Below are 19,490 nucleotides of genomic sequence, written 5' to 3' on the forward strand. Positions count from 1 at the left end.
CGCTTTAACGGCTTTTGAGATACAGCAAGACCAAAACAACACCGTTCGAACAGGACCTCGCCGGACAGGGCGAACACCATATCCATGTCCGGATAGGCTTGTAGATATATATGGAGGGGAAACGGGAGACAGAAATGGACAGACAGGGAAATGGGGCTGGTATTTATATGTTTGAGAGAGGCGAGATCTTCAATTGGATGGTGAGGTGGTGGTCGGCTGTTGCCTTGTAGACGTATGTGTTACTCGAGGTAGTAGATGACTGGAAAGCCAGCTGATCGATGAGTGAGTAAGTGTTTCAGTCGCGAGATAGAGAGCACATTCAATGAGACCATTGACGGGCAATCGGGTGACTTAGACAGACTGCTTGAGCAAGATGCCCGGGCTGGGCCATGTGATTCCGTTTCCGCTCTGAACGTAAGTCACGGTGGAACAGTCTTCTTTTGCAATGACATGAAACCTACCCCGTTTGTAAAACTTACTCTCCAGTGTGTTGAGCATCCATTAGTGACCAAGAAGTGTAGATGGGCTGGCATTCTCACATCAACAAGGCCAATGAATATTCGAGATCACCGCATTTCTATAGCGCTCCGTGAATGTGTTCGCACTCTATCGTGGTTGCCTCCACGCCTCAATATCTTTGAGGTATATGTCACGAGACATTTCCTTGATACATGTAGGTGCTGCCGCACTCTTTCCCCGTACCGCGTCCACCAGATCATCTACATCTATTTTCCCGGCCGGCTGTGACCGGCACGAGTAGTAAACTAGCTACCTGCTCGCCCTTTTTTAAGACTCGTCCATCAGTCTGCTCACAGCTCGTCCCGCGCGTGGCCGGAGCCAGCGAGGTCCTCCATGGCCATGATCTTGACCACCAGGCTGGTCCAGCCGGTGAAGTGCTGGGTGCGCTGACCCGCGCCCGTCTCCGGGTTGTACTGCTCCCAGGCGAAGCCGGTCTCGGTCCAGCTCTTGTAGACGGTGTCGATGAGGTTCTTGCGCAGGCGGCTGTAGAGGTCCTTTGCCCTGGCCTGGTGTGGGCCATCCTGCTTTGCGACGTTCTACATTGAGGTTGGTCAGCATGAGTCCTAAGCAGATCTGGAGGAGAGGGGTTTCAGGAAAACAGAGAGGAAGACTCACGTAAAGCTGCGTCACGGCCAGGTAGTTGATGTTCATCCACACCGGGCTGCGCCAGTAGTTCTCGTCGGTACCGTAGAACTCGGACTTCTTGCTCAAACTGCGGATGCCGTGGGGGCTCCAAAGCTCCTCCTCGTCGCCGATGAGGTCCAGGATCTTGCCGAGCTTGGGGCTGTCGGGCTTCAACAGGCCGGTAAGGAAAGGGAAGAGCGAGATATAACCCTTGTGGCAGACCAGCTCGTTCTCCTCGTAGTCGTCGATCGTGGCATCGCAGTAGCATCCTTCCTTCTCCGACCAGTGAAGGTCGTCGAGGTTGTGCTCGATGGCGTCGAGGATCTTCTTGTACTCCTCGGCATCCTCGGCGATGCCGATGGTCTCTGCGACGTTGACGAGCGTCTTGCTCATCAGGCCGACCCAGCTCATCAGATCGACGTGAAGCTCGGCAGGGTGAGGGGGCTGTGGCCGGGGGTAGTCGTCGAGGCCACTCGTGAGGATGTGTCGAGGGGTCCTGCCCCGCCATCGGTAAGCCTCCTTGGACGAGTAGGCTTCTCGGTCGTATGACTTGACGTCGCCGTACTGAGTCTTCTTGAACCAGAAGAATTGACGGCGTAGGAGAGGATAGAGTTGGCGGAGATACTCTAGGCTTAGGCTAGGGTTCTCCAAGTAAGCAGTGCCGAGCAATTGGTCTTGAGAAATTGTCTCCTTCTGCGAGGAGGCACTGCCGTTGGCGAACTGCTTCAGCTTGGAGATGAATTCGTCGACGACGAAGAAGAGCGTGGGTGGGTTGGCATAATGCGGGTACTGCACTTGGAATTCCTCAGGAACCTTGCTCCTGGCTTCTTCGCCGAGGATCATCTCCCGAGCGATCCAACCGTCATCGTCTATGAGGTTGTACCAGCTCTTGATGATCTCGAGGGTCAAGTCCATGTCCCAGTCTGCGATGGGCAGCAAGTGAAAGCCCTCATCCCACAGGAAGCCGCGGGGGAAGAATGGCCGCGAAGGAATGCTCGAGAACAGCTCGTATGGGCCCTCCAACTTCTGCTCCTTGCGAGCCCTCGCCTCTGCGGCAGCCTCCCAGAAACCTTCGTCGTCCTCATCGTACTCGGGCGCGTATGAGCGGTCGGTCACATGTTGGCCGTAGAAGTAGCCGATACCGCCGATCAAATTTGAGAACATGCTCCTACCAAATTTCGCATACTTGTCGGCAGTAAATGGAGCTTGAGGCTTGAACACGCTGGAGAAGCGTTCTCCAAAGGACTCGGTGGTCTCCTTGATCTCCCTCGTCAAGTCTTCGCTGCTCAAATCGTTTCCTGCGGACTTGCTGGAGAAGAGGACATCAAACTCGAAGGGGCCCTCGTAGATCTTCTGGATGAGATGACCGTTGCCAGCGCCAGGCTTGTTTTGCAAGGCGTACATCTGGTGTGGTGGAGGAGGGGACTCCTTGTCGATGATCTCCATGAGGCTTTGAATACGCTCCCCGAATTGACGGAGTGCGATGCCCTTGGCCTGCCACAGATACTCAGTTGGGAGGGTCAGGGACTGAACAGCGGTCTTGTCGAAGTCCTTTTCGTCATCAACCTCGGAGCCGCCTTGAGGATGTTCGCCGGTGCCATGGGTGACGACGAGCTTGAATTCACCAAGAGAGTCAGACCTGCCGTTGAGGGTAACATCCCCAGCGAAACCGTTGACATCGCCATCAGCCACAGTCTCCAGCTCACTGCCCAAGCCTTCCTGAGAGACGAAGAGCACAACCTGGGTCTTGATATTGTCGGGGGCGCCGTCCCTGGGCACACCTTTGATCCTTGCAGCCCAGCTACCGCCGTTTCCACCTCCGGGGACCTTGACGAAAGAGGTGGTGATATCCACACCATTTCCAGCATCGTGGATAGTCTGGACGCCTCCCCTGCGAGTGTCATACTCATCCCATCCATAGCCGGCCATGCCTTGGTGCTGTTCACAAGTGAAACGAAGATCTATGCATAGATAAATTCAGTACGTGATCATGCATACGCTCCTTCATTACAAGGAGGGCAATAGGGCGGGGCGACTGACTGTCCTTGGGCCCATTGAATGTGTCAATGTTGGACCACATCAAGCCAGTCATCAGACTGTGAGGCAGGCGAGGCCGGACACCAAAATAGAGATTTGGACGATAAGGCCCCCAGAGCAGGCTCTGGTTGTTGAGCCTACCAATCTCAGCATTGAGGACAGCTTCATCCTTGGCGGCCACGCAGGCAAACAGCAGGTGAGACAGCAACACGCCGACCAGTACGGTCAGCGGGCGAAAGCTCGCCATGATCTTGTTTGGGGGTCCTTTCAATCAATGGTCTTCACTTCTCATTTAGCATACGGGAGTGGTCTTGAAATTCAAATAAGGAGGATGAGAAAACGTTGTGTAAAGTGAGAGTGAACAGCTTGTTGTCGAAACAAGTGCTCCTTCATTGCCAGGTGGATAGAGGTGAAGCTCCAGCTGTTCTCTTTAGCAACAGCTGCAGTATTAGGAAGTACGTACCCGTACTGTAACTGGGTGACGTGGGGCGCTCCACAGCTCGAACTGTGACAATCCCTGCCCCAGAGGTACGCACGTCCCGCTAGACTTTTCCTGGTAGTGGACCCCTGATTGTCTGGACAGTAGCAACGACAGTGTACGTACATTCAACCTCACCTTTACCTTCACCATCCATCACCTTGCATACATATCCCCCCGACCCATCATCTACCTACCTGCATTTTGAGCATAATGAAAACAATCGGCATTTCCCCATGATGACAACCCAGATCAAGATGCAAATAACAGACTTACACTTCGAGAGAAATCAAAATACTAATGATCAATCTAAAATCACTATCAAGGCTACCTAAGTGTTTGCAGAATGGTATAATGCTGGTAATACAGGAGAAGAATACCAAAAATTCGGGCAGATAATCCACATGATCTCACAACCATCTTATCCACGGAGATAGTCTCTCAAAACTGAGCCCATCTTGACTCAAGACCTCAACCCTCTCTTCCGTGCCGGCGTAACATAAAACCCATCCTTATCATACAGACTCACCCCATCATCACTCCCACTCCCATTCTTCTCGACACTCTCGTCCCTCTGCCTCCGTCTTTTCTTTGTTGGCGTCAGACTGGTAGCCTCGCCAATTTCAACCAGAGGCATCCTGAGGCCCATACCTTCCTCCCCCTTCCTCCTAACCTGACGGTCCGGGCTGCTCTTCACCGGTCTCGCCAGCGCATGGTAGTTCCTCGCGGCCGACCCATTCCGTGGCGGGATCACGCTCTCAGGCCTGACAGCCACTATCGAAGACGACGAGCTGAGCCTGCTCGCCGCGGTGCTGTACGTGCTTACCTGGCTGTTCATGCGGCGCAGCTCCGCGACCGTCGATGACACCCGGTTGTCGTCGCCGCCCGCCCCGTAGTCCTGCGACACGACCCGCACCGTCGGCTTGGGACGGCTGAGCTTGATCTCCCGGTTCAGCAGCATGCTGATGCGGCTCAGCGCCGCCATCTGCTGCTCGCGCTCCACCGCGCTCGCCTCCGAGTACTGCGACAGCGACGATGCCACCGACGCCTCCGATATCACCCTCACCTCGCCGCCTGCCCGCCGATGGCTGTAATTGTTGCTGTTGGATGACTCGGGTATGTCGGCGTAGAAGTCGTAGACGCTCGACAGCCTTGCGTTCGACAGTGCAGGGCTCGGGTGCGCCACCTCGGGCGTCTGCTCTCTACTACGGAAGGGAGGCGCAAAGTCGCTCATACGCTTGACGAGCGGGCTGACTGCTGCGCTTTTGTCGCCGGGGCTCGTTAGGGACAGGCTCGGTATCTCGATGCCTGTGGGGCGGCTGCTGTTGGACGGCATTCTCTTGGGGAAGCTGTCGGACGGCTTGCTTCCCAGTGTTGGCGCGGGTAGTAGGATACCAGATGATCGATTGTGCTGGGACTGTGGTGTTGGAGCCTTGTTTGCGCCCTGGGCCGTCGCATTGCGGGCACCCCTTCGGGTCGGCGTGGTGTCGGGCGATCGTATGTTCCCAGTGACTGGGGACAATGGGCTGTCTGACTTGGTATGCGAGCTCTGCTCGCGTCTGGGCGGTCGACTCGCAGCTTCTTGAGCTCCGCGGTTGGCTGTATTCGGTGCTGTCCTAGTTCGACCGGCTGGTGTCGAGTTGCTGGATGGCATGAAAGGGTCGCCCAAGTCAGCAATCTGGTTCATGCCGAAGGGGATGCTGCTGTTGGGAGCTGTGCTGTTAGGCGTCAAAGGCCCATCCTCCGTTTCGCTATGTATGGTCGAGAGCGACGAGACGCTGCTCGTGAACGACTGGACAAGCGACGGCCTTCTCCTGTGCGGCGACATCTGCTGCGAGCTTTTTGTCCGGCTCGGGCTCGTCAAGCCATGATACGGCAGGCTGGGAGACGGGTCGTCGAAAAGGCTGTCCGGCTCGGAGATGATCGATGCTTGCGAGGTCTGGCGGACATGCGACGACCCACCGCCGGGCAGCGCCCTGGATGCCTTCGTAGGGCTGGGTGTACGTGATTGGGACCTGACCAGAGCTATGGTCATCCCGTCCGGCCCAATCCCAGGCGGACGTTTCGGCGGGCTGCTACTCGATCTGTTCCGCATCGCCACGCCCGTCACCATGCCATCCTGCAGCCGCTTCTCCGTGTCCTTCAGGATCTGCGACATCGTCGAGTCCGACGACGGCATCCTTCCCCTCGGTCCCATCACCCCCGTGCCCACGCCCACACCTCTTTCCGTATTTGAGCGCAGCGAGCCAGATTTCTTCACCGGCTGTTCTGTGTCCTCATACTTATAGTAGCTCAACCCCCTGTTCCGAGGAGAATTACTCCCAATCGATCCCGCGCCGTGCCAGTTGCTCACCGGTCTGAGACTCGCGGTGTTAGCATTGGCAGCCAGCAGCGCCTGCCTCGGCGGTTTGGGAAGCTGCCTGGGCGGCGAGAGCTGGGCCGCGCTCTGCCTGTTGACGGCGCCCGGCGGCGGCGGGAGGTTGGGCACAAGGCGGTCGTTACTAGCCACTTCGTGGTTGTTGTACGGGAACAGGGCGACGCTCTCGTGCTCGGCGGCGCCGACCTGCCTCCCGTCGAGCCCGCCAAACTGCGGGAGGTGCGGCAGCGTGGGGCTCGGCGTCTTGAGCGGCCAGCTCTCGCGGATCGCCGTGCCCCACGACTTCATCTTGCTCTTCCTCCGCGTCGACCGCTTGGTTGGGCTCACCTCCGGCCCATGCAATGCGTCGTCGTCGATCCAGGCGTTGGATGTCCGCCGCCCGTGCCAGTTGCTCCCGTTTTCCATGCCTTTGTCGTCGTCGTCGTTTCTGATATTCAGCCCTCCTCCCCCTCCTGTCCCTCGCGCCCCACTGACCGATCTGAAACTCGCTCTCAACGCACCAGTCATCAGCGGCGGTATAGCCAGCAAGCTCGTCTTGCGCGCGGGAGCCATGTTCCGGAACTCAGGCTCGCCCCTCGCTCGCCCTTCCTCGACCCCCTCGACGTCTACGCCCCTATCATCGACAGGAGCAACGTCGGTCTCGTTCCCCGAGGAGGAGGAAGAGGGCGGCCGCTTGCGCAGCTTCGCCCGCCCGCCGGGGCCCTCCTCGCTGCTGCGGCTGCCGCCATCGGACAGCGACATCGAGGCGGGGAGGTGGTGGTGGTGGTGATGGTCCGAGAAGCCATGCGCGTCACCGGCCTTCCCGCCCGCCTTCGCCCCGCGGCGCCGGCGGCACGCGCACAGGCAGCACAGCCCGACCAGGAGCGCGAGGAGGCCCGTCCCCACCACGACGATGACGATGATCACCCACAGCGGGAGCACGGCCGCCACGCGCTTGCCGGCGTCCGTGACGTCCCCCTTGATCTTGTCTACCGTTGCTGCGAGGCTCGACATGATGTGTGTCTATCCCGCCCTTTCCTCACAGCTCCTTCCCCTCCGTCCTTGGAACCTTGGTTCGTATGTGATGTATATTGTGGTTTTGTTAGGTGGCCGTGAGGGCGTGGGCCGGTTAGGAGGCCATTCCGGGTAAGACGAGGCAGTCACTCCGTTATACCAAGTAGATCGATCAAAGCCGTACCCAACGACACACAAATGAGCGTGGCAGATAGATAGATCGAATAACCCGCACAGCCGTAGGCAGTGAAAGAGCAAAGCAAAAGAGGGACAGGAAAGAATCAACCACAGCCAAAAAAGTGATTAGGAATTACACACACACTCACACAATCACAGGAAAGAGTGTGCGTGGGAAAAAAGATGACAAAAGAGGCGCACGCCATGTTGGCAGTAGAAAAAGAAGAAACAGCAGCAGTAACAAGAAAAAGAGTAAACAGCTTTCACCACACATCCTCACCTTCATTCGTCATGCCTTGAACGACTGCCTGGAATGGGTTGCTAGAGCCGTTGCTAGAGGTGATTGCATTCCAGCACTTGAGACACCTCGCAGCCCGTTGGGACGGCCACCCTCGGGTGTTCCAGATCGGGTCGGCCAGCCGCCGTCACACCGCAGCGCACCACATGTCATGTGGTGGATTGTATTCGCAGGCGGACGGGCCTCCTGGGGAGGTCAGATGGGTCAAGTTAGGCAGGGAAGGAGATCAGGCTTGCTGTTGTTACTCACCATCTCAGCCTCTCAGCCTTGGCGATCTCACACCACCACCACCACACACACATACCCACCTCAACCCTTGCGGGGGATCATCAAGGTCGCAGCAATTGCGGGGAGAACCCACTCTCAGTCACATTTACAGGCACATATCAGATGCTCATTTTTTTTTATGTTTGGATGCAGCTTCAATTGATCTACCTACTGGTAGGAAGGACCTGGAAGTGCTATGCCAAGAGTTGGATATCAATCGCAGGTATCAGAGGTATCTCATCAAGTCGTCGTGCAATGCAAGAAATGCTACCAGACCATGGATGCTCGCCCTTGCCTGATGCCTTTCATCGTAAAACGCCATTGTGGAAAACGCAAAACTACCCCGCCCAAGGACTTTTTTTGGTTGCTGGTCTGGCCGCCCTCATGGGTTCGCAGTCAATGCTACTTGCACCGGGAGCAGCTGTCCGCGTTTCTTATTCTGTGGGTACTGGTGTGAATTTTTGGTCTGCCGAATGGATCTTTGAGATAAATCCCCTCATGAGATGAACAAATCCGCCTGCCATTGAACCCTGGCATAAGATGCCTGCAACTGCCTGAGCCTCCCAGCCTGTCCGGCTGTGGAGCACGGTCAATGGCCTGCAAAGGAAAAAGACAAGAATTGGTTGGAAAAAAAGAACAAGGGAAAAAAAAAGAATCAAAGTTCAAATCGGGGTTCATCTCAACGGCAGATTTGTGTACAGAATAAGGCCAAACAATCGCTCCTCGAATGCAGTATGCAGGAAGATCGCAAAAACGGTCACATGTCTATCGACCGGGAAAGGCTTTGCCCAAGCTTAGTGCACGCGACCATGGACGTGTCGGCGGTTGTGGGCATGAGCACTTCGGCGGCGAGCCGCAGGGGCCTCGGTGGGGTCGACGAAGACAGTGGTAGTCGTAGCGGTGGTGACGTAGTCAATCACCTCCTCGTAGACAATCTCGTTGACCATAACGGTGCCGTCGGCGAGGGTAGTGGTCACGTAAGAGGTGGCCGTAGGAATCGCGGTCTCGCCAGCAGGCGCTGAGGAAATGGCAGGGGTGACGATGGCAGCTCCCTTAACGGCCTCAGCCATGGGCGTGGCTGTGCCGGTGCTGGCGGCCTTGAAGGCATTACCTGGCAAGAAGCTGCCGTTGACAGACGCAGTTGAGCCGGCAGAGTAGGTGAGCGTGGGCATGACGATGGACGTGGGAACGATTGTCTCGGAGGAGGCAGCAGAGGCAGGACCCGGGCCCCAGAAGATAGGAACATCTCCGGGGAGGCTGCTCAGTGGGCCAGCAGTATCCTCCTTCAGGAGCGCTCCAGGGAGGTCGATCTTGCACTCTTGCTGGGTCGCTTGGTCCTGGATGGTGAAGAGAGGGCAATCCTGAATCCGGCCAGAGCTGGCAGTGCAAGTGTCAACGGCGTCCTGAAGCGTGAAGCTGTCGTTCTCTTCCCAGCCCATGATGAAGTCACCGTGGTAGCCGAATCCTGCGTTGTCATGGTCAGCCTTGGCTAAGCCTGTCAGTAAAAGGGAGGAGCACGTACCGTAAGGGTCACCGTTAGACATAACGAAGATGCCGTCGCGGTCGCTGAAGCTGTGCATGTCCCAGATTGTCTCGTAGAAGAGGCCAGGCAAGCGGACAGGGAAGTCCGAGGGACAGTCACCATTCATGACCAGGTCAGGGTAAGCGACATGGTCCTTGTGGTTATCGGAGTCCAGGTTCTTGCCGTCCCAGCACGACGGGAACATGAGCTCGAAGCGGATTCCGTCGGGGCAGTTGCTATCGATGTAGTCCTTGGAGGGCAGGAAGTGACGGTACAGAGAGCCCTCTGCTGCCTTAGAGTAGTCCAGGCAATTGAAACCAAGTGCCCGTTGGGCCAAATCAGCCTGACCGACCTGGTTCAGGGCCTTCCAAGACGACTTATCAGGGTCGGGCGCCTGGTAGTCACCGTCACCAACCGAGTAGTTACGGCGGTTGGTGTCTCCGGCAATCATGCGGAATCCCTGGGGGAAAGCCTTGATGTCGTCGCCGTTCAAGAAGTAGTACCTGAAAAGCGATGTCAGCCACACGATCGTAGGTCCGCAAAGGCGATACTGTGTCAAGGAATGCGCGCGTCTTGCACTACTTGGCGTGTAAAGGTCGAGTGACTGTGCCAAGTACGAAACAGGACAACGCGAGTTGAACAGAGGGCAGGACGTGAACTTACGCAAGCATACCGCCGACATCAGCGACGGCCTCATACTCGCCAGTAGAAGCGTCCTTGAAGTAGGGGATGGGAGTCCAGTAGGCCGACTTGTCCTCGGTCGCACCACACGAGGTGCAGTTGGCTCCAACGAGGGAAGCATAGTCGGTGGTCTCGCTAAAGCCTATCGTTGTTCGTCAGTCCTTTCGCTCTTGCAGCCTTGTCAAAAACTCGGTTGCCAACTCACCGCCAGAGCCGAAGATCTCGTGGATGTGATCAGCAGCGACTCCTGGGTTGACCAGAGGGTCGATACGAGCCTGTCCACTGACGCCGCGGCACTCCATGCGCCAGAAGGCAGAGGCCTGGCCGCCGAAGAGGGCGACCGTAGCTCCGAGGGAGAGGAGCTGCTTGGAGTTCATATTGATGTTTTTGCGTTAAACGCGAGATTGCTGTAATGTAAGGGTCAGCACCACGCCGATTGACTGAACAGAATCGAACAGAAACAAGGACCCAGATATGTAGAGTACTGCCAAGAAAAGACTGATGGTGATGCTGTCCAAAAAGGTGCTGTGTTGGCTGTCGCGTCAAGAGGATTGACAAACCTGCGATGCGAACGTATGAAGGTGCGCAGGTTGGATGCAAGCAGACTGCTGCAACTCAACAAGTGCCCTCTGATTGGTGTCAGGGGAGTGACGGGGGCGAGGGTCTGAGAAACAAGTGTATCGTGAGGGAGAGAAAATACGGGGCTGATGCTCGAGGGCGAGGGTAGTGGTGCTTGCGGGGGTTGTGTTGATTTCCAAGCTCGTCGGCGACAAAAGTTGGGTAGGTATGTGACAGCTGGAGGATGACGGCCAGCTTGCCAGCTGGCAGAGCTCAACTGGAAGCGAATGACACCTGAGAGCTTGATGGCAATGCGCAGTGCGATTTTCTTACAGTCCACTTGGCTGTAATAGAGTCTTTTGAGGCAGGATCCCAATCACTTTGAAGCCTGATGCCTTTTGAGTCTGGTGACCCCATATGAGGCACAGATCATCATGATCACCAGACGACGCTGGGTCCCCCTTCAACCACAAACATGAATGCACCCAAATTTCCAGCTCCATTTCATAGGGCAACAGGGCCAGAAACAATTCCAGTATCGCCAATGGACCAAGGTACTGACCTCGATGGTGCTGATTGTCGGGGACGGGCGCTCGCGTGGTGGTGGCTGACTCTGAGACAAAGCCGTTATAGTCCAGCCTCCCTAAGGCGCAACAATGAATATCCTTCCAATACGTCCAGACCCAAAAAGAAAATCCTTACAAGTCGTAATCCGGTTGATGCGTCAAAGTGATGCAATCCGATGATCGGTCGAAATGGTTCGGTAGGTAATTTCCAAGGCTGGTAGGTTGTAGCTTCCCGAACTGGATGTCCACTTGTTTGCGCCAACACTTGTCGAATGTATTCAACACCACGTCACGAGGGCGGATTGTCGTAAGAATATCGAATAGTCGCAATTCCCTTCTTCCTCAAAGATTCCGAAGTTCCAAGGTCTTGTGGGGTGTTCGTTGTCCGCGGTTTGCGATTCCCACCAAGTGCTTCGAGGATATTCCTTCAACCTTCCCAACTGAGTGATGCGATCAACACTTAGAAACGAATGATTTTTTTTTAAAGTTTAAGGAGAGTGGTTGGATTTACAAAGGAGTGTCCCGGTTTGCCGTCCGGTCGGTTGTAGAGAGCGTTGTGGTTGAGAGAAGAAGTCTGCCTCGGAAGAAAAGGGGGGCGGCGACTTGTTCAAGAGAGAGTGTGTATGTATTGTATTCCAGGTGTGGAGTAAGAGAGAGACAGGGAAGGAGGGGAATGGTAGAGACCGTCGGGGGAGGAGCTCCTGAACCAGAAAGTTTGGCAAGAGGGAGATGCCAAAAGGGAGGGACTGGGGAACAAGAAACGGAGGAAGGTGAAGGTGTAAGTCAGGGAAGGAGGGCAGGAGAGACACACTTTAGCAAACCCAAGACCAGAAACAACGGGGCGCAGGATGGGGCGATTTTCATTCCGTTTCGCGTAGTGCAGTGGGGAGTAAAGGAGACGAGACGAACACCTGCCATTCACACCTCGCAGAAGACATCGTACCCTGGCCGCTGCACTTGGGATCCGCAAGTGGGATGCCTGGGTCTTGGGTCTTGGGTGGTGCAGTGAGTGGATGCATGGGAGGCCGGCCTGCGAGCGGGACCCATCAGCACGGTAAACTATCCCGGACGGGCAGTTTGCCTCATCAAGGAAGGACAACGGGGTGAACGAGCGGCACTGTACTCCCACTTCCCTCGCAACCCATGGGCATGGGGATGAGGAGGAGGAGGAGGACCAGGAGGAGCCCACGTCGCACAGTCAGACATGACAGTTTACGGTGAACACACAGGAGGGGATACAAGGGAAGGGGGTGCCCAGGACAAGCTGAGCCACGTCGACTTGAGGCTGCCGCTATTGCGACTACTACCACTGCTGCTGCTGTCACCGTGCCGGGCGACATCGATCGTATCGCAATCGCATCTTATCGCCTGGTGATGCGTGGCATCGTGGGCTAGGCGGCTGGTGTCCACGAGATAAATTAAAGGTCTGCCCAGGGTGCTCTCAGGGTGCTCAGAAAGTCTGTGGTTGTGTTTGAAGGCCGGACAGGAACGGTAATCTGGTGTGGGAGGACCCCTTGATGGACAGGGACAGGGAACACCGTCAGGGCCTGCCCGTCGGGCAAGATCCTTAGCCGCTTGGGTAGATAGAGTTAATTGGTCCAACCGACTTCGGGACTTCTCTAACTCATACGACGTACCTGCGTAGCCGGGTACATGATCTGCCACCATGCCATATGTGTAAAGTGGTACGGGCGGGACATGGTGTGAGACGAGATGGCAGCTTAATTAAGTACATGAAGATGTACCTCGACTGCGGCCTAGGCACAGAAAGCTACTTCGGGGGTACGAAGAGGAGGCGCAAGAGGCGTAGTAGAGGCAGTCAGAGATCCCCCTCCTCCCCTCAATCATGGTCGCACGGGACCTGGCAGGACCAACCAGGCAGCATCTCAACGATCTTCCTTTCCTTCCCTGCTCACCTTGCTTGCTCGGCACAGCAGCTGTCACACATTGAAGGTGAGCGACAGGAACAGTTTCTCTCATTGGGCATGCAGCGACTCAGACGTGCCGCAAGAAAAGGGATGATGGGCATGGATTGTAGGCTGAGAGCAAAGTCTGTCAAGGGGGCTGGCGGGGTCGACCACGAAGATCTAAATTCCCACGACCCAAGGGAGCTGGGCGCTCAGCACTGGGCAGGCTGGGGATACAGGGGAGAGCAGCTGACGATCGCTGATCAGCACTGAGCACAAGCAGAGCACAATCACAGCGGCATCCACCGGTCTGCGATTCACAATTTGCAATCTACCTACCACCTCGACGACTCGCCGACCAGACTACATACACCAAGAGAGCAACCAAGTGCGCGTCATCAGCAGAGCTGTGTTGGTGCCAGTGCGTGCTTCATCAGACGGATACTAGACGGAGATACGACGATGGTCTTGTAATCTGTGTCTACCGTACTGTATTCTGTACGTCTGTGCCCGGCCTGTCTGACCACAATCTCACCTTCCCCCGCCACCAGCATCTGTAGATGGCTGTACTGGAGACAGGCTGTCTCAGAAACATGTGCTCACCTACTTTAGCTGCCAGCTTGGCTTTGTCCCCCAGTAGTGAGTTGTCAGACCAGACAGACTGATGGACAGACACAGACAAAGACGGCGCCTAGCAAACAGGCCAGGGGCTGTCCTTCCAAGGTCTGAACCTTGTTCCTTGTTGTTCCAAGTCGGGCGTTTCGATAACGATTGGCTCCGATAGGGCATCACAAGACGAACCTGTAATAATTTACGGGCGCAAAGAGATAGACAAGACAGAGAGGCTCAGGCTTAGGCTTAGGGTCATGCTCAACAATAGCATTGCCGGCGAAAGGTACAGGTTCGGATGATGTGCGTCAGCTCCTACGGTACACATGGGTGCGTCTAAATGAGAAAGGGGCATCTGTCAAGCCCGGCACAGCCAGCCCGGCCATCAGGGGTGAAGAAAAGGCTGTGCCAAGCTTTGTAAACGCGTTTCATAGGGCCGATACGGCCAATCACCAACACATCTCCCCTTTTTTACCCTTGCCATAAGCCCGGGATGGCTGTGGGGTGTCCCCTGTTATAGTCGAGGTGAGCGTGCGTGGGCAAAGCTGGGAGTGGGGAGGCCTAAAGTTACTCGCTCGGCTCAAGACCGATCTTCAGCATCACCATCACATCGTATCGTCAGGCCGCCGCAGCCTGCCATTCCCCATTTTGTTCGAGAAGGGGACTTCCCGAGGCTGTCGGGCGGTTTGAGCCCCAGCGCACTTGTCGCGCCCGCCAACCAGAGTATCCTCCTCTTGGCGATGGAACGCTGGCTGATTGACCCTTTTTGCCGCTCTTCGACGCCTATTTCCGGCACTCATTTGATGCTATTCTCATGCTCAGCGTGGAGCTAGCCCGTCGAGATGACAGCCAATGTCGCTACACAGCCCTCACTTCGTCCCCTGACTCGACAAAAATCGCTCTGCCTCCAGATGTCCCCCAGGCCTCTCCCTTTCCTGTCCCCATCCCCCTTATGTCATGCTAATGCCCTCCAGACTAATAATGGAGGTCTAGCGCCCATTTGCCTGCGGCTTAGACACAAACAATCATGCAACAAATGATGGCAGCCTCCTGCGGGCAGCGGTGCGACCTGCTCCTCGGCATGCAAAGTGGATACGCATTTGGCAATTATTGCACGAGCCCAGGACCCCTCATATTGCACCGAAATGAAGCATCCTTTTGCTTGCGTTGCTTGCGCAACACATGACAAACGCCCAGCATTTCTACGGCTCACAACAATAACACCAACAGCAACCGACAACAACCAACTTCCGCCCCTATTGCCCGCCTGCCCGGCTAACACCGCCGTAGGATCACAGGCGATATTTACTGAACCCTCCCGCCGGGGCGCATTAGTGCAGCCCGCTCGACAGCACGGAGCGCAAGGCGCCCAGACGTCGATTCCTCTTCCTGCCCAGCCCCGTCCCGGGTTCGGCGTCGCCAGAGAGCAGGATCGCCGCCAGCTCGCCCGCCCACCGCATCGACTGGGTGGGCAAAAAGCTTGGCCTTGCCCACGTGTGTCGTGACTCGCTCTCGCTCGCACGGAGAGTGTAGCGCACAAACCGTGGGTGATCAGCGAGGTGCCGCTCGAAACTGTGTCCTACATAGAGAGATGGCACCCGTCGTCGTCGCCGCCAAGTGGTGTAAATGACTATTTTGTGGTGCCCAAGCTCGCTCTGCTCGGCAGATGTTGCCACGACGGCCGGCAAGTTCCAGCTGCCGGCAAGTCCAATGTACAGCTCTTTGCTCATTTTGTGCCTATGTGGTGTGAACTGTGGGTTGATGCACCGCCTCTTCCTGAGTCGAGGTCGGGCAGCACCAGCCTTGAGGCATTTGGGATGAGCAAGCTTAGCCTGCTCGGTTAAGTCTGGCTCTCTTCGTCCTCGGCGTATGGAATGCCGTCCATCGATATGCATCATTAGGCTTCACGTTTTACTGCTATGAACAGGTGTACTGGTGCAATATCTAGGCACAGAGTATTCTCAGTGGGAGAGATGCTATTGGATGATGGCCGCACTATGGTAGTGGAGGCATTGTATTCCAAACACCGAACGGCAGGTGGCGAGGGGGCGGACAAGGAGGGGCTGCGATGGGACACAGCAACAGGGGAATCAAAAGGAAGTTTTCAATTTACAACAGGCAACTCTTCAGCATGGTGGTGACCGACCAGGAGGTGGAAACTACTACCACCACGTCACACATGTCTCTGCGGACTGGGGCATCCGTGTGCCACGAAAACACCATATCTGGTCATCTGCTCGTGCAGGCGTACTCGTACACAGCAGCCTCCACGGCTCTACGTTTTCCCTTCTTTCACGATGCCATATCGCTCTGAGTGTTTATTTGCTATCGTTGATGTGCTGGACGCTTTCTCACTACTCAGCCGTCTGCTACCGAACGCGATAGGAGGGCTTCCATTTAACCCGGGCTGAGAACCTTTTGTTCTGTTTCTTACCGGCCTAGCCATGATGCTACTCTTTTTTCCCCACACGTTCGTCTGTACTACAGTCTTGCTCAAACATTGCTATGAGACGGACTCATCTTGTAGCAGTCTGACTAGTATACCCGAACACTGTCTGGAGCCAACCAGAAGTGAGAGGAGAATTGCTATCGCCTCGCGCGATGTTAGATATAAGTTCAACCTTGATTAGGATATTCATTCACAGGGCGAACAAGCAATCTGAGAGTTCATGAACTGGAATTATTCGCCCCATCGGCTCACATCCCACCACGAAGCAAGGTTGTCAGAATCCTGGCAAGCCTTCACAACTTGCTGCTCCAGTTGTTCCATGCACTCCACTCTTGTAATTCTTCATACCCCTCGACAATCAACTCTGGTCTGTCTAATGTACCAGCGTCTAGATGCCTCCTATTAAGACTGAGCACGGTGCAAGGTCACGTTCGCCTCCCATGCGGCAACCCTCCAGCACAATCTCATAGAGCACTCTGTCTGCGATAAAAATGCAGATCATAGGAATCCGGGATTCTGATGGGCTCCAAGTGGTCCGCAGAGGATGGAGTAGATATAGGTAGTTACACTTGGGAGTAAGTCAAGAAACTCTCTTTTTGGATCATGCAGCCACATCTCACTAAAAATGGGAGAAAGCAAATGAGAACTTGGCGACCAAGTATGTGGCTCCAAAAGCCCAGGCAAGAAGAAATACTATCAGAGTAGCACAGCTCGTAGTGAGTCATTTGGAAGGGGGTTTGTTTGGCTCTAGCCAAGACGAGAGGGATTGACAGACCAGTATGTGGAGCAGAAGTAATGTGTTCAGCGGGAGTGAGCCATCATCCCACAGAAAGTTTCATGCCCGACAGGCCTCAACTGCATTTTATGCTTCCTCGAGGCCATGTGCTTAGTTCTGCAATAATACCATCGCGCTCAGCACGTCGAAAGGCCCTGGATTGGTGAAGTGATGCTGAGTGCCAAATCAAATTGATTCCAGTAGAGCGAGGCCTCAAAGACAAAACAAAAGAATTATGCAGACATTGAAAGTCCCAAACAAGGTTGATTTGCAGTAGCTGCCCATGTCTAAGCTGGGTGCGCCCTCAGGCTACCATACTACATGTTAGCACGCGCCAGAATCAGCAATGAACATGTTATCATTCCTTGAGGGCTCTCTATCTCCATAATCCATTATCACCGGTACCTGCCGACTCCGGGCCGACCTAATGCAGGGCTTGAGAGGAGTGTTTAGCTAACAATATCTATTGATGCCTGGCTTGCGCCTCAATGTCGCGTTCTCTGCATTGAATCAGCCCCACGGCTGACAGCTTTCAAAAACCAAGGTACCCGACCCCCGGCCCACACATATGCAGCCTCAGACCCCTTATGGACACCTCTCATGTCTATACATCCCTTTATGCTTGTAAATTCTCGATGGCAAACATCAGATTATCCTTTCCTGCGTTCAGAGCCCTGTTCTCGACCTCAATCAGGCAAAAAAGCTGCCCCACAGCCTGGAGATCAAAGCGCGCTCTGTTTTCCCATCGCGTATTCTATTCTATTCCAGCCTCAAATGAACATCTCGGCAGAAGATCTTCTACCTACTTCTGCCTTAAAAACCTATCACAAATTCGAATATACAATTCCTGCAATATGATGAGTCACCTCGCTGGTGATGGCCGTGGCAGACCAGGCTCTGGCGCTGAGGCTACAAGCGAGGCCAAGTATGCCGAGAGAGTTGAAGATTCGGATTTCAAATTTGAGTACGAGTTTGTAGAGGAGATCGAACGACTTGAGCAATACAAGCCTGGTGGCTATCATCCTATCGCACTCGGGGACACGCTACACAATGGCCGATACAGAATTGTTGATAAGCTTGGTCATGGCACTTACTCAACCAGCTGGATCGCAAGAGATGTCAAACTTGACAAATATGTTGCTATCAAGATATGTACCGCAAAAAGCAGCGACACATCTTACGAGGGGGAGATCCTTCGTCAGCTACTGGACTCCAATGACGAAAGAAGTATTCTCGTCTCCTATCTTTTGGACGAGTTCTATCTGGATGGTCCAAACGGCCGATACGCTTGCATAGTCACAAAGCCAACGCGAATGAGTCTCTCCGACGCACGTGAGACCTCTAGCTGCTATGGCCTTTTCCACATGCCGACTGCGTGCGCTATCATCGCCCAGCTAATCCACGCTGTCGCCTTCTGCCACGAGAAGGGCATCGCGCATGGTGACTTACACCTCAATAACATTATGTTCTGCTTTCCACCTACCACTCATATCGACACCCTCTCACAAGATGACCTCCACGAGAAGTTCGGCCAGCCTGCTGCCGAGCCTCTCAAGCGTCTCGATGGCATTCCCTTGGGACCCGGCGTACCTAAGCATGCTATACCAGGCGCATGGTTCGGTTGTAGCAGCGAGAAAGTCACACTTGCTGACTGCACTATTTCCCTTGCAGACTTTGGCGAGGCGTATAGAGTTACACCAGGAACAGAAGGGCAACGTCTAGAGTGCCACACGCCCTTGCGCCTCCGTCCGCCCGAAGCCAAGTTCGGTCCATGCGAGCTAGGCCCCGCCTCAGATGTCTGGAGTCTCGCATGCGCCATCTTTGAGATCGCCGGCACCGCCCCGTTATTCTTTGGGTCCTTCTTCTTGAACGCAGACTCAGTGACAGAGGATTGGGTTGATATGCTAGGCAGACTGCCGGACAAGTGGTGGACACGGTGGGATACACGGGCCGAAATGTTTACTGAGGACGGCGGGAAGTCAGATCACAGCGTGGACGATGTGCGCGGGTCGCTGGAACAGCGCTTCGAGCGGAGGTCGCAGGAGCTGCGGCGGAATGAGGGCATGGAAGAGTGGAGTGCCGAGGAGACGGCGTCGCTTCTGGGTATGCTGAAGGCTATGTTGGTGTATGAGCCTGCTGGAAGGATCTCTGCCGCTGAGATTTTGGACACCGAGTGGATGGTGAAATGGGGCACCCCAGCGTTGGAGGAGATGAAGAGGGCACAGGAGGCGGCGCCAGGCTCCAAATAAGTCGAGAACCCTGCCTCTGCGAGGCTGTGAACGCTTGAAAAAAGATAAATCTTCTTCGATGACACTGAGTCAAACTGTATGACAGCACTCGGTTGGAACTCGCGCCTGATACTACCAGGGTGAGGCCATATTGTCCGCTGCCTTGAAATAGGTAACGATCTGTAGCGAGGGGGGATATTTGAAACTATCTGGAGCAGGACGTCAGTCTTAAGCTTCTGGGGTTCTCTTACCCAGCTTTGGTTATGTGGAGTGGTCAGATCCTTTTTTTTTTTTTTTTTTTTTTTTTTTTTTTTTTTTTTTTTAAAAAAAATATTTTTTTAGTAAATTGTGTTTTTTTTTGTTTATTTTTATCCTTATATAATTTTTAAAAAAAAAAACAAAACACCGGGGGGGGGGGGTTGGCA

At 54.9% G+C, this 19,490-nt stretch overlaps 5 protein-coding genes across 5 annotated transcripts; 1 reads left to right on the forward strand and 4 right to left on the reverse strand.

Annotated features, from left to right (window-relative positions):
• Positions 1-809: 809 nt before the first annotated feature.
• J7T55_004711 (uncharacterized protein) lies at positions 810-3,427 on the reverse strand (the record flags this gene model as incomplete). The annotated part of the gene is made up of 3 exons (XM_053130429.1): positions 810-1,055; positions 1,135-3,104; positions 3,184-3,427. The coding sequence occupies 3 exons, from the start codon at positions 3,425-3,427 to the stop codon at positions 810-812; spliced, it is 2,460 nt and encodes an 819-aa protein (XP_052991638.1).
• A 694-nt stretch (positions 3,428-4,121) lies between these two features.
• Positions 4,122-7,028, reverse strand: J7T55_004712 (uncharacterized protein; the record flags this gene model as incomplete). Its single annotated transcript, XM_053130430.1, has 1 exon — positions 4,122-7,028. The coding sequence occupies one exon, from the start codon at positions 7,026-7,028 to the stop codon at positions 4,122-4,124; it is 2,907 nt and encodes a 968-aa protein (XP_052991639.1).
• A 1,536-nt stretch (positions 7,029-8,564) lies between these two features.
• On the reverse strand, positions 8,565-10,350 carry J7T55_004713 (wsc domain-containing protein; the record flags this gene model as incomplete). Its single annotated transcript, XM_053130431.1, has 4 exons — positions 8,565-9,235; positions 9,293-9,795; positions 9,956-10,115; positions 10,179-10,350. The coding sequence occupies 4 exons, from the start codon at positions 10,348-10,350 to the stop codon at positions 8,565-8,567; spliced, it is 1,506 nt and encodes a 501-aa protein (XP_052991640.1).
• A 4,594-nt stretch (positions 10,351-14,944) lies between these two features.
• On the reverse strand, positions 14,945-15,343 carry J7T55_004714 (uncharacterized protein; the record flags this gene model as incomplete). The annotated part of the gene is made up of 1 exon (XM_053130432.1): positions 14,945-15,343. One exon carries the CDS (start codon positions 15,341-15,343, stop codon positions 14,945-14,947), a length of 399 nt encoding a protein of 132 aa, XP_052991641.1.
• Positions 15,344-17,691: 2,348 nt separating this feature from the next.
• On the forward strand, positions 17,692-19,086 carry J7T55_004715 (kinase domain protein; the record flags this gene model as incomplete). The annotated part of the gene is made up of 1 exon (XM_053130434.1): positions 17,692-19,086. One exon carries the CDS (start codon positions 17,692-17,694, stop codon positions 19,084-19,086), a length of 1,395 nt encoding a protein of 464 aa, XP_052991642.1.
• Positions 19,087-19,490: the final 404 nt, after the last annotated feature.

The sequence above is a fragment of the Diaporthe amygdali genome (genome assembly GCF_026229845.1).
Source record: "Diaporthe amygdali strain CAA958 chromosome Unknown NODE_22_length_803717_cov_65_427750, whole genome shotgun sequence".
Lineage (NCBI taxonomy): Eukaryota > Fungi > Ascomycota > Sordariomycetes > Diaporthales > Diaporthaceae > Diaporthe > Diaporthe amygdali.